This window comes from Falco cherrug, chromosome 1 (genome assembly GCF_023634085.1).
Source record: "Falco cherrug isolate bFalChe1 chromosome 1, bFalChe1.pri, whole genome shotgun sequence".
Taxonomy (NCBI): Eukaryota; Metazoa; Chordata; class Aves; order Falconiformes; family Falconidae; genus Falco; species Falco cherrug.
This window is the reverse complement of record NC_073697.1, coordinates 93,585,186-93,599,983: the sequence shown is the minus strand read 5'-3', so window position 1 is coordinate 93,599,983 and position 14,798 is coordinate 93,585,186. Positions and strand designations below refer to the sequence as shown.

Here is a 14,798-nt window from a genome sequence, read left to right as displayed (position 1 = left end):
CCAAATTTTTTTTTTGATGCAAGATCTGATGCACTGTGGCTTTTCTTAAAGCAATTCCTACCAGGGAACCTCTATCGATGTGGCAGCAGGGGGGAGGCCCAAGCTCACCTACAACACACTCTCCATCAAGTCTTGTGCACATCTTAGGCTCCAACCCCAGCAAGACGATATGGGACCAGCAGCCACGCACACCCTGCTGCCAACCACAACGCAAGGTATTGATCCCAGGTTTGGGCAACACAAAAGTCTGATCAACAAAACCTTATCCCATAATCTTGTATGGGCAGGGAATACTTTTAAAGATATTTACTGTGAGAGTGGTGAGGCCCTGGCACAGGTTGCCCAGAGCAGCTGTGGGTGCCTCATCCTTGGAGGTGCTCAATGCCGGGCTGGACGGGGCTTGGAACAACCTGGTCTGGTGGAAGATGTCCCTGCCCAGGGCAGGGGGCTAGAACTAGATGGTCTTTAAGGTCCCTTCCAACCCAAACCATCATATGATTCTATGATTCCTGCTGGCAGTATGTGGGTTTACCGTAACATATACCTGCCATGGGTTATTAACACTTGGTTAGTTGTATGAAAAAATCAACAGCACAGGTAAACCAGCAGTACCATAAATAAACCACAATTTTTAAATTAAAAATACACTTAATGCTAACAGCAGAGTTTACTTACATGACACATGGGACAAAAAGCTTGCTAGATTTAACTTATTTCCTTTACAAGGCAAATGAAAAACAGCAAAAATATCTAAAGAATGGTGTATTGAATGTGACACAAAAATGTAATTCCCCTCCATAGCTGTGATGATGCCCAGCTTCAGGGCAATGCCTGCTATGATTAGAAGCAAGCTTACTACTGACATTGAAGCTAATTACTTCACAAATTCTTCCTTCCTAGAACTACAGATGCCTCGGACCAAGTTCACAACAATATTAAAACCACACTGTGTCAAAGACTACAGAGCTCCTACTCCCATTACAACAATCCAGCCTTACCCTGTGAAACCCAGAGCATAGCACAGCAGTCACCTTACAGAGGAAATCTCCACTGGCAAGCTCGCAGTGCTTCACTACAAACAAATGTCACTGCTTCCCTGCAGCATCCATAGGGATGTTCCCCTAAAGCTCTCAGTGCCCCATCTACACTAACGGTAGAACTTGACTCTCACAATCACCGAGCTTGTTACAGGTATTGCACATTTGGAAATCAAATGTAAAAATCATGATTAAATCAGTCTTTTTCCCATGGCACATGCTTTATGCTGTCTCTAAAGCAGGGGATGACAGGTAATACATTAACCTGTAACGTCCCCAAAACAGAGAATATTGGATATGGGCAGCCAGAGAGATATTTCATTACTGTACTGTAAAGGCAGCTTAGGGCTGCAGATGTGAAGTAGAATTCAATCCAATCCGGTAATTACAGACCTTATCTGTGCTGAGACACAGTGCTGCATCATCTAAAGGTACTCAGAAGTGACAATTCAGGGCTGGATGCCTACAGGCTGTAAGGAGGAAAAAACTGGCTTACTACAGGGCAACAAAAGACAACTTGCTAGACCTCTGCAAGTCAACTTCCAAATTTAAAACTAAACTTCCAAGGAGTTTGCATTCACAGGTTTTCCATTTCAAAGCAGAAGTCTTTACTGCTTTTCTTGTGGTGTAAAAGAAAGGGACAGAGAGGAAGAGGTAGATATGCCTCACCCAGTGCATACTCAAAGTTCACCTACATAAAAATGCGGCTCGTCGGAAAACAGTTCAAGGGCAGCACCACAGCTACAACTTCCAGAGACTACACAAGCAAAAGTGAACAGGTAAGAAAACACATTTCTGTTTCAGCTTCTAAGCAAATCCTACTCCTAAAGGGATCAGAAACCCAACCAGGTCTTTACCTACCTAAGCAAGCCAGCAAAACACTGTATTTATTATAAGCTTTAACCAATAAAACCATGATATACCAGTAAAACACAGTCTAATCACATCATAAATCTCAGACATGCATTTATATTAGCTTGCCAATCCTCAGGCTGTCCCAGTGTCAGGCAGCAGCCCTTCCCTCAACTGAGGGCCCAACTTAACAACTTTAGAGAATAAAATTGTACTGATTTTTTAAAAGAAGTACTACAACCACAAGCAGTGCAGGAATGGAGAGCTGGAAGGGCTGGATGAGTAACGCTAGCTTTTACAAAGCCGAACTCTCAGTACTATTAAAAAAATCAACTTTAGAACAGCACAGAGTGCATGGTGAGATTGCATTGTTCAAGCTATACTGAAAGCACCAGTGTCCCGATTCTTGAACAAAGCGGCTTTTCAGTTTTCTAAGTGCATCCTGCTCACTTCCAAATGCAAGGCATAGCAGAGCTCCAGACCACAGGGGACATACCTGCAGCTCCTCCCTTCCCACTCCCCCAGCTGTGACATGACTCTCACCTGTGAAACGAGCAGAGCAGGTACAACACAAGGACCAGAAGGATGCAGTAAACCACTGGTTATCAGTACACACCCAATGCTCTGTAAGCCCTGATCAGATCTCCTCACTTCACATTTAGAGACCTCCCCACACAGCTCTTGCCACCAGGCACTTCGCTGACGCAGCTCTCTTGCCCTCCCAAAAGCCAGCACCCAGCTACAGCTATCTGTCCCTGATACTGGCAGCGGAACATGAATCAGCGAGAGAGAGGAAAAAAAAAAAAAAAAAAAAGAGTAAGTGAAGGGTGCCATGGAAGTGGGAAATTCTATGAAACAGCCTAAAGCATCCAGGCACAGGTGCTCCTCCGGCACAATGGGCAAGCCACAGACATGACATGGCTTTTCTTCATCCTCCTTCAAGTATCTGGAGAGCTGAAGGCAAACTTACCAAGTTTTAAGCATCAGAAACCAAATAATGAAGAATAGTACATTAACTGAGTTTGACAGGCAACTCAGGAGGCCTCAGGTCCAATCTTCTGCTGTGAGCAGAAGCAACCAGATCAGGTTGCTCGGGACTTTGTCTAGCCACAGCTTGAATATAGTCAAGAGCCTCCTCCACCTCTCCAAACACCTATCCCAGTATTCAGCCCTCACTCCCCATTAAAACTTGTTTCCTTGTGACCACGTAGGATTTCCCATCCTCTGGTACCAGCCCATTGCCTCATTCTGTCACGAGCAGAGCCAGGCTCTGTCCTCCCTGCAGCTCCCACCACATAGCTGTGAGCAGCTATAAGATCTCCCCTTTTCCTCCTCCGCTCCAGGCTGAGCACACCCACATCCCTTCACCACTGCAGCCTTGTGCTGGTGACCCCCAAACTGGACCCACAGCCGAGATGGGCCTCCCCAGTGCTGAGCAGAGGGCATGATCCCTTCCCTCGACATTCTGGGTGCATCCTGCTAGTGCAGCCAAAGAGACAGCTGACCTCTGATGACTCCTAATCATCTTGTTCCCCTTTGCTGAACATCATGAGGTTCCCATCATCCTGTTCCTCCAGTCTGCCACGAAATCATGGATTTCAGAAGAAATGCAGAAGGATCCAGACCTGCCTTCTGACATGGCAACCTCTCTGCTCCATTTAGTATCATCCACAGACTGGCTGTGAGTGCATTCATCCATTAATAAAGACATTACAAAGCAAATACTAGGACTAATGTGATGTAATCTTATAACATCTACAAAAAAAATAATCAAATTACATTGTTCAAACACTACACGCTAGTACCAAGCCACATAGTACTCCTAATCAGTCCTTGGCAGGATATGGCCACTGTGAACATCAACACCACACCAGCTTCAAAAGGGGATCCTACAGGTTTTCTCAAGACAATGGAAGTTGTGTCTATCAGCAATGTGCGCTGATAGCGCACCTTGCATGCCCAATACAAATTACACAGTATTAAGAGGATTATCACCTTCTGTACCATCGCAAAACAACTTTGGGTTTGAGTATTCTCTTCCCTCCTGCTTATAAAAATTACATCCCAAGAGAGATTTAAAGATGGAGAGCCTGCAGCAGTCTCTCACCAACACACGCCACAAGAGACCCAACTGACAAGGGAAGGAAAAAACTGTTTGGATATAATTAAGTCATATGTCATTTTCACCTGACCACACACCATAAACCTGTAGTGCTTTTTGCTCCACAAGCTCTGCTGGGCAACATCTCAGTGGTAACTTGGGAATAATAAACGGTATGTAAACAGCATCCAACATCAGTAATGCACACACTTGGAAACAGCAAAGCTGGAAGGTCTCAGACTTTTAAAAATAAAAGAATGGGGCTTCTGAAGTACACAGCCCTGACACCTAGCCAGGCAGCACCACCCCAGCTCACATCCACATGCCTCCAAAACAGACTTCAAACCAAAGGCTAGAACTTAACTTCATCAACTCTTAACAAGCTGCAGGCACAGGTGACACCTCCACCTGCTGCGTATCATCTCCACATTTTTAAGACAAAAAGGTGCTTATTTAATCACATAATCTCCACTCATGCACAATCCATCTGGGGATAAAGGGGCATGTCTCCATCCTACTGGCATAAGCACATCTCAGTCACCCATGCCCATTCTGCAGCCAAATCACCCAAACTCACCCCATCTTCCGAACTGGGACCGGTGTATTTTTCACACGTTTCCAAGAAGAGCCATCACTCCTTACAGTTGCAGAAGACCTGAAAAAAAAAGTTTGTGGAACCACCCCTGTGCATTTCACAAAGAAAGAGAAACTTCAAAAATCATGAAGATTCACAGAACTGGCAAATTAGTTGCCATGGATATTTTCTGCTGTGATAAATAATTCTCTGTTCGGATGAGTGACAGGCACAAAGCACCAAGTCAGCTGGGAAGTGCCCAGCACCACACTTCTGAGAACAGACTTCTGAGAACGTGGCTGCACTTACAGCCCAACTTCACAGAACGCCACAGGGAGCATCCCTAAAGAAACTAAGCAAGTAATCTGAACGTATGCCCTGGCAACAGGAGGTCAAGTGTCTTCCCAAAGGAGCTTTGCTGCCCATCCAAGGTTACTACTACAAGGCCCTGTTATCACATCTGACAGCTGTGCCATGGGAAGCAGTTCGCTGTTCTTTAAAAACCCACACAGCTGCAGTGTTTAGGTATCCATATCAATCAACAAGCCTGAAATAAGATGAACTTACACATACAGCAGTACCATAAAAGCAGTGGGTGCGAAGGACAACATTTTCCTACTCTGTTTCTTACAAAGGCCTTAGCAAAAACCTGCTCTAGCTATTAATAACAGATTAAGAATGACTGCTTTGTGTTAAAGAAGGAAAAGAGAAAAGCACAGACTCCCACTTCACGATATTTATCTTCACATGCACTGCAGAAGCTGCTTTAAACTGCTACGCGTGCCTATACAGTGCTCTTCATCTAGAAAGATTTGGAGAATTAAGACTATTTTTAGGGAATGAAGGACCTCCTTCTGAGACACTGTAGGGACATACATGTATCTGGTCGTGATTTCAAAGCAGAAATATCCTTGAAGAGTTGGATAAAAGATTTTTAAAAAAACAGCAAAGTTGATAAAAATACAGTTTGGCCCAAATTAGAGTAAAAGAAAGGACTGCTGGACACAGGGCAAACACACACAACTTGTTCCTAAGACAGGCATGCAAGCCCATCAGTATGGCTTACACTGCAAAAATTTCATCACTGCCCATATAAGCACTGTGAACTGTACGACATGACTTGCAAGCAGCAACAAACCCAACAGTGCAGCAACGTCATACAGTTATGAGCAACATCACCTGGTGACAGCAGGAGGCGGGGATGACAGAGAGCAACAAGCCACATTTCAAAACATTACACCCAGAAGCCTGTGCTTGCAAAGGTGAAGCAAATTGTAGAAGTGCCTGGAATGGGATCAAGCAAGAAATTTGTTCTGCTTTTATCCCCGTGCTGCCACTAACAATCAAATCATGGCACTGGCCTATAGTACCATGCTTTCAATTTGCATTTTTAATTCTGAAGTAGATTCGTACATAGCCTGAAGGCTGACAGCTCAGCACTGGTCCTGGAACACATGCCTGTGTGAGTCAGCAATTGCTGACCCAACTGCAACAAGCACATGCAGCTTTGCTGTCCTCCAGCTTTAACTCTGCCCAGCCTGCAGCCATCAGACACAGGAATAGTCAGTAATTAACTATTAAAGAAGCTTTTTGATCAAAACCAAACAAAGGCTGACATAACATGTAGAAAGGTCTCTGCCAAGGTACCATAGGAACAATTAAAGTAATTGAATAGTATAATGGGGAAGGGAAGTTTAACACCTCTAGTTAGCCCAGGTTTTGAAGCACTACCCTATTTAGGGGACAAATCTCCAGGATGTTACAGCATGGCGAGCTGCCCGCCACCCAAACAGCCGGCTGGCACAGCTCACATTTCAGGGTGACGTCCCCAGTTGTTGGCCATCAGCACTAGATCTGAAGAGACCTACAAGAAGCAAAGGGCTCTGATAGCACTGCACGCTTAAGTTACCTAAAATTCCTCAAGTTACCTAGCTGCAATGCAATCTATATATAAGCACAAAACAATACAGAAAATAAGCTCAATAGTCTGACTTGCTGCAACATAAAAATCAACCTACAGATAATGAGTGTCCAAGTCATTCAGAAGCTCTAAACACTGCACACTGCACTGATTGAAAACTCTTTGGGAGGAAATCAGGTAAGTTAAAAGGGATACTGTAAGGAAAAACACAGCAGGTTTCTCACATTACCTCTAACAAGAAAGATCAGCTCCTTCACCAGTGACTCACTGTGGGTACAGAGGATGACAGACCATGCAAGCAAATTTAAACCTGTAATTGGAGCAAGCCAAGTCAGAGCTGAATATGTATCACTCTGGAAAAAGGCAGGCATGGGAGCTACAGTCAAAAGGCAGGTGATGCCCATCATCTCTGTGCACCTGGACCAGAAGAGACCAGCCATATCGCTCCTCGAGTGTGCCCAGCAGCACACACCAACAGAAGACCAACCCAAATGCTGACAATTTCTGAGAGGTGAGCAAAGCCACTGTTGTCATGAAGCAGCAGCCTGCCCACACAAGCCTTAAGCTGCAAAAGGCAGAGCTGAGCAGCAGCTACCAGCAATGTAGGGAGAAATGCAGGACTGTAGCAATGACCTTCCCTTGCCTTTGCAGAGGACAACGGAGGAAGGCTACAGCAAAGGCGTAACTACACCTACGTGTTCTCCAGCCACAAAAGTTGGAACAATTGAGACCAGAAATGGGTGAAGGGCTCCCCTAAGTATCCAAGCCGCTTAGCCCATAAACATGCTTCATACCTGCAAACAGCTCCAGGAGCTAAAAATGCAGTGAGAGCAACGCTACCTGAAAGTTCACCACACAATCAACCTTGAGACAGAAATATAGGTTGCAGTTGTTCCACACAAAACCAGAATGCATTCCCCCTCTCAAAATTTTAGTTCTGCACAAGAGAAACCAGTTACTTCAGCTACAATTTCATCAAATGAAGCATTTGGGTCAGCATACTCCATTTAAGATTATATGAGTAGAAATAAAGCATCAATAGTTCGTAACTCTCATTGGCAGTTTGCAACCAGCAAAGAGAACCAGGCAGAATACTACAACTGAAGGAATATAAGACTCCTCATACACTGCTAATAAATCCAGCCATGATCAAGACACCCTTAAGGACTAAGATCTGTGTCTCATGCTCTCCTGCAGTGTCAGCAGCAGTTACTGTTTGGAGCCAAGTAAGCCCAGCTCCCCCACCACAGCACTAAAGCAGAAGCGGAGCAATCAAGCCTGCAACAAGCAGCACAGCAAAGAGCATCACTCATATCACACCGTGGCAGCACTTCAGTGTTGCTCTGGTGTGCTGTGCCTTGATGGAGCTGTGCAAGCACCGTGTCCCCAGCTACAAAGCACAGAAGCAGAGCTTCCTCAAAAATGGGCAAATGATGAACAATGATCAACAGCAAAGTGCCATACGGATAAAGCGAGCATCCTGTGAAAACAAGACGACTGGGCACACAAATTATTTAAAAGCTGTTCAAAAACAAGTAGCTCAAAGTCACCCCACAGCTAAAGGGCTGTCCTTGAAACCTGCGTGCTCCAGCACCCTCAGGATGACAGTCAGAGACATTCAGCTACTCCTATGTCTGTGAAGTCTGACAAGGTGTTACAAAAATCATTCTACGAAAGTATGTATAAGCTAAATATAAGGAAACATTCCCCTCCCCACACACACACCCCCTAAAGCTGGTCCAACACTGGAAGAGGGGGCCAGAGAGGCCTCAGAGACATTCAAACTTTCAAACTTCAGCAGCTCAAGGTCCTGAGCAACCTCACTGGGTGGCCCCGTATTGAGTGGGCACTGGATCAGAGGCTCTCAGTCTCTTCTGAAAGTCCTCAATTCCTCCATGCCTCTATTATCAGCAGTGGTTTTCAAGCTCCTTCCTGAACTCACCACCTCAGCTTTCAGCTGCAGTGTCAGCACATGAATGAAGCAGAGAAAAAAACCCTCTGGGTTGTACTCAAGGCCTTACAAAGCTAATCAAGAGTTAACTGCTGGATAAACAAAGCTAGTGAGGAATGCTGCTCTGGGAAACACAGTTTTTCCAAAGAACTGAGCTTCCCATGTCCTCCACCTTAGCAGGATAATGCAGACCAGGCAGCTTAACTGCCCCAGGCACCCATCATTCCTCTTAAGAGCAGACCCAGCAAAAGGAGCTGAGGTTGCTTTCTGGTGAGAAGCCTTTCAACTTTACAATGATCAAATCACACACAGCATGAAATGTTTTTACCTTCTCCGTTTGGCCTTGCTTTAACTGGTACATACTGTGACCACAGAAAGTACTTGCTGAAGGCTCTGCAGACACCTAATCCACAAATAACAGGCTATGAACCAAACCCACAGAGGAGACAACACAAAACTTGTGAGCTCTTCGAAATAGGAGAAAGCTGCTTGGAGAAGACAACACTCATCTGGAGCATCAATCACGAGCTAACACCAATCTTTGATGAATTAATACTTACCTAAAGATCCTCTCTAATCTCCTTGAAAACACTTATCTGTTCAAGGTGATTAGATTCTCCTGTACAGACATGCTAATTATAGATAATGACAAATCTATAAGTGGCAGCCTGCCAGAGCAGTTTAGAAGAGTTTTGATCATTATCAAGTCAAGTAGGCTAGTTGTGCCATGCTTAAACCACCTTCCAACACAGGCATCACCTCTGCACTGTAGATTTCCAAGTCAGCCAGAAAACTTTGTCAAAAAAAAACCTAAGAGAGACAATCAAGGGCAATTAAAATGATCCAACTGTTACTGTGCAACTCCTAAAAGTTCCTAAATCCACACACCTCACTCCAGAGGAGGGTACCACAGAGGAAATCTTCAAGAACTACTCAGCTATTATCATTTTCCAAAGGGTCAGAGTTGGGAATACGAAGCAAAAGCACATGACCTGAAGGGAAGCTTTGCTGGCAGTAAGACTTGATGTCTTCATAGCTTTAGCAAAGATACAGGTGGCTTCAAACACTCCATTTGGAAAGAATACTCTAATTACAAGCTTTAATTCAGCAAACTGTCCCTGTGAAACCAACCGGGTAGAAAACAGACGTTGCACCTGGCTGCTCGAGGAAACCCCACCGAGTAACTCCTGCCGGATGGCACTGCGCCCACCCACACACCACTACAACAGGAGCTCCCAAGAGGTCACGCAGGATTTTAAGAGCTCAACTCTACAAACAAAAAACCTACCAGGAATCACCACCAGGCAACATGACAGGCTGGTTTTTAAAGTAAGCTAAACAGCAAGCAGCAAGAAATTCAAATGAAACTAAAAGCTTCAATCTGGAACTAAATCAATACACACAAGGAGGCCACTTGGGCTTCACGGTGCAGTTTTTCCAAGTAAGATGGTTCTAGTGCACAAGCAAAAGGAAGCTTCTGATGATATTCGTCCTAAATAGTCAACTGCTAAATCATCCAGGCAACCACCTTCCAAACTCAAGCTACAATGGCATCAAAAGCCATGGAGATGAGGAGAGTGCACCAATTCACCCACAAGGGTGTGATTTAACCTGTGAAGCCTTCAGCAGCAAGGGCAGAAAAAGAAAATTCTGGCATGCACCTTCAGAGCTGGGATGAGCACAAAGACCCAGCAGAAAGTAAGACACGTGGCTCACATAATAGCAAGAGACCTTTATAAAAGTTACTTCTTAAAATCCCTACATAAAAGTCAAACAAGCAGCAGACCACATGCTGCCCAGCGGTCTGCGCACATACAAGAGGTCAATGAAAACACATGGTCTGATACCTGGAGCTTCCTTGCTCCTGTCAGTTAGTTATAAGTCACATTGAAATAAAAACGCCATTTTACCCCAAACTGCCTCACAGCAGCACTCTGCACTGAGCAATGTGAGCTGACACTCGATGGGTTAGCACAGCCGCTATTTAAAAGCCTTGGTTTTAAAAAGCATCATGGAGGCTTTTTTCCATTTCAGAAAAAATTTACCACGTGTTCTGCACTGTATTTTTGTTATTACTCAGTTCTCATCAAGCCCAATGATGAAAAGGCAGCACAAAAACCTTCAGCACCATTTTTCCCAAGCAGCTGCTGCAGGTCTGCGCTGGCTGAAAGCTCCACAAAGTAATGCAGTTTCAACTTCGCATGCTGCTCAGAATATTTTCCTTGGATGTTTCTGTTTGTTGTTTCAGCCTAAAACAGGTCAAACTGTCTTAAAATAAACTTAGTTGTACCAATCTAAAATAATTGTTGAAGAAAACCACTTGTTTGCTCATGACAGACTTGGCATCAATACAGGAAAAATAATATTCTGACATGGTTACAAGTGGAGCATTAAAACTCAACCTTTTCAAGCCTCGTAGCTCTGCTGGTCCAGATCTGGACTAGAGTTAAAGAGCATAAGCATACCAGAAAGGATTATAAGTAAATTAGCTGAATTACTGAGAGGTAACTACATTCTTGCAGGGGTGTTCATTACAGAGCATTTTTGTTTGGGTTGAGGTTGTAGGGAGGGACTTAAAAGAACTCCATGTGGATAAATACACCATTGAACTTCTGACCTGTTACCTCCTGTAGTCCGACACCAGGGTCCAGGGTCCAGATCCCTCTTTAGAGCTGGAAGCGTTTTATATTAACGCCTGACAGTGAGCTGAAGCTCGGGGATCTGCTTCAGGCTACATGTCATCAGCTGTAGCAGAGAGGAAACCAGAAGATGAACTTTGCGTCACGAGGAAAAACAGCTTTTGCACAGCCTTTACAGAGAAGTCCTCACCCAGAGGGTTTGGTACTTAAAAATGAAAGTTCTAACCATCTTTAATATCCAGGATCATTTCCACATTCTGAAACACAGCCAAAATGTTCTCCACAATACTGAAGGTGACAGAGCACTTGCCTTTCAAGTGACAATAGGCATGATCCTTCCTAAACGACACAAGCACCAAAATCTGACAATGCTTGTACATTTATATTTTTACGACTCAACTGCTAGAAGAAACACAAGACCTGCTAAGATGACATCACTTTGGCTCAAACCTCGCAGTCCCCACATCCAATACTCGGATACACGAAGCCTATAGCCTGTGTGTATAAAAACCATCACGTTAGACAGCAAAGAAAGCCAGGCAAGACTTTCTGAGTCACTGCTGAGTGCTAAAACTTCCTTCTGTCACTAACACAGCCTGCTGCCTCCCCAGGCACATCCCGGGCCACCCTCTCCCCTCCGCCCTGGCACCGCAGCACACCCACGGCTGCTGGAAGGGTTTTCTGCCTCTGCTCTCCTGCCCAGCAAAAAGAAAAAAAAAAAAAAAAAAAAGAAAAAAGCAAAAAGCAGCAGAAGCAGGTTACAAAAGGAAATCAATTTTAGGCAAGAAGGGCTTTGGGTTTGTGGTTTCTTTTGCTAGAAGGCAAGCTTCTGGCTGTAAGGGCGGCTGTACCGCCGCAGCAGGAGGCGGTGGGATGGGAGATGACCGAGGGAGGGGGGGGGCGATCCCCGGGGGAGCGATCCCCGAGGGCCCGCACCGGGCCCCGCTGGCTCCCCGCCGCGGCGCCGAAAGATCAAAACCCGAGCTTTGCTTTAGAAGTGAGAAAATAACCAAAAAAAAAAAAAAAACCCAAACAAAAAACCTAACTAAACTCAGTGAAACGAAAAAATTTCCGTCCCGCAAAAGCGCGGAGCCCGCCGGGCGGCCGCGACTCGTCCCCCACCACCGGGGGCACCTGGCCGGGCCCGGCGGGGCCAGCCCCGCACCCAGCCCGGGCAGCCAGCGGGCTCCCGCCGCGGCAGGCCCGGGCTGAGCGGCCACCGGCCCCCCCGCCGCCGGTACCTGTAGTAGCTGAGGAGCCCGTTGCTGAGCACGAACCAGCGGCGCTGGTAGCCCTTCAGGTAGTTGGTCCACTTGAAGAGCCATCCCTTGTAGGTGTCGGAGCCCGGGGGGGCTGCGGGCGGCCCCCCCGCCGGTCCCCCGCCGCCCCGGCCCCCCGGCTCCGCGCTCATGGCCGGCAGCTCCTGGCAGGCCAAGCAGGGGACGGCGCTGAGGAGAGAGACCAGCCCGCGGGTGCTGTTGTTGCCGCCACCGCCACACAGCGCGGCTGCCTTCCCCATAGACCCCGCGGCGCGGCGCGGCCCGACGGCTCCGCTCCCGCCACCCGCTCCGCTCCGCTGGGCCCCGGCGCGGGGGCGGTGCCGCGGCACGTCACAGAAGGGAAGGGGGGGGTTAAGGAGAGGCACGTGAGGCCGCGCCGCGGGTGCCCCCTGGTGGCGGGGCGGGAAGAGCCCGCGCCCCCCTCCCCCGCCATTTTGACCCCCGCCGCCATTTCGCGACCCCGCTGGCACGGCGCGGCGGGGGGGATCTTGTGGCTTGGCTGCGCCGACCCCTCCTTTACAAACGGGCAACAGGGCCCACCGAGCGGCCAGTGCCTCGGGGGAGCCTCGGAGGAAGCTCTGGAGAACGTGGGGGGGGGGGGGGGGGGCTGTGTATGCAGCCTACCACCACAGCTGTGCCATTACTCCAGTGCCCCTCTCCGAAAACACTGACAAAACCCCACTCTTAACGCTGTTTTAGGGAGGGGATAACCTGGGGAAGAATGCAAACCATCAAGCAAACATGGAAAATAATGAGGGGGGGGGCGGCATGAGGAGTGGAAATGCTGGGCCAGGGGCGCACACAGAAATGTTTCTTGTTGCCACCTGCCCAGCGGAAGAGCCCTGTCACCCCCCGCCAAGCCCCAGGCCAGTTTTTTTATGAGCTGGGTCCTAAAAAAGGGGGACCCCTCTCCACAGCAAGCCCAGCAAAGCGCCGCTGGGACCTGTGGCAGACGCTGCCCTGCTAGGGGCATCTGCTGCGGCCTCTTCCCTCCTGTGCCCCTGCCTTCCCCACCCGGGGATCGCCTTTCTCTGATCTCTCTAATCTGCTGTGATCCCCCCAATCACATTACTGCTCGCCCATCACCTGCACGTGCACCTCTGCCCATGGCGGCCCTGCCAGCACAGGCAGCCCGAACCGGCAGCTCCTGCCAGCCTCACCGGGGTCCCACAGGGCTGAGGGGTTGGTGAAGGGGCTCCCCCAGCCCCCTGACACCGGCCCTGGAAAGACCTTCAGTGAGCGCACTTGGCTCCAAGCCTGAGGATGCAGGCTAGGCAGCTCCTCAGGTGAAGAAGCAGGCCAACTTCATCTGCCGCTCTGGGCAGAGCTGCTTCTGCCCCCCTGAAACTTGCTGAACGTTTCCTCCCCTTCTAAAGAGACACCTCTGAGAGTCCTTCAGCCATGAGCACCAGCACCTCTGGCACTAGCAGACACTGAGCAGCTCATACAGACAAGTCCTACGTCTGCAAACAGTCTAAGAGTACTTTGGACTCCAAAGGCTGGTATTCTCCCATAAGAAGGTGTTCTCAGTCTGTCACCCAGCTGAATGCCTCTCCAGATAGGCTTTGACATCTGGAGGCAACATCTGGAGTTTTTAGACAAAACTCTGCTACGGCTAGGCATCAAAATCAATATTCAACAGCCCGACATCCCCTCTATAATTCTAGGGCTGTTAGTGTTTGTGAACTGAAGCCTCCCTGGAGATGAAACGTCCCTCTTGATGTAAATACACTCCAAATTACCCACATGGGTACCAGCATTTAAAATATCCAGAGATCCTGGCATCTCTTGTGGCTGCAAACAAGGGAAGACACCTTCCCTGGCCATGTCAGAGGAGAGGGAGGCCTCACCTGATCCTGTATTTCACATCCTTGTGATTCCAGCATGTGCTTGGGATCAGGCCCTGCACTGGATCGGACACAGGATGGCAATACAGCAGTTCGTACTGAGTGTTCTACGGACGCATCACACTGACCCTATGACTTACGCAAATAAACAGTCAAGGATAAATCCATCAGGTCCTTGTGTTCAGTACATGGGGTGCTGCTGTGGGATCTTCCCCTCACAGCAAGCTCAGCCCTTGAACATGTCCAGTCACTCTTTGTCCTTAGCCAAACAGCCCTCTCTCCACTGCAGTTTGCATTAGGTGGTAAAAAGCATCTCAGCCCTTTTGCCATAGGTACCAGTTTATGAGCAGAGGTAGAGGGGCAGACAGGGTCTGGTGGCAATTTGGGCTTTGCAGCCAGCATCACTGCCCTCTCCTGGGAAGAGAGGCTGCAATGAAGGGCCACTGAAGTCGGGAGTGAAGAAATAGCACTGGGAGTCTGGATCCAAAATGCTGTTCGCTCCCAGCCTTGTTAAGTGCAAAATATAGGTGAGGGGAGGTGCCTGGGCCTTTATGGTAACATGTAACAGCCTGGTTTCCCCAGAAAATGAAATATTT

General features: G+C 47.7%; 1 protein-coding gene across 2 annotated transcripts in view; it reads right to left on the bottom strand.

The window, feature by feature from the left end:
• OSBP2 (oxysterol binding protein 2) overlaps window positions 1-12,666 on the bottom strand; it is a 117,377-nt gene extending 104,711 nt beyond the window's left edge. The window contains exons 1-2 of one of the 2 annotated variants that reach the window (XM_055711886.1): window positions 12,317-12,666; window positions 4,568-4,645 (exon numbers count right to left, since the gene is read on the bottom strand). In XM_055711886.1, coding sequence (XP_055567861.1) covers window positions 4,568-4,645; window positions 12,317-12,594 — 356 coding nt within the window. In that variant the 5' untranslated portion in view covers window positions 12,595-12,666. The remainder of the gene's footprint in view (window positions 1-4,567; window positions 4,646-12,316) is intronic. The other variant, XM_055711894.1, reaches the window with a different exon arrangement.
• Between the last annotated feature and the right edge of the window lie 2,132 nt (window positions 12,667-14,798).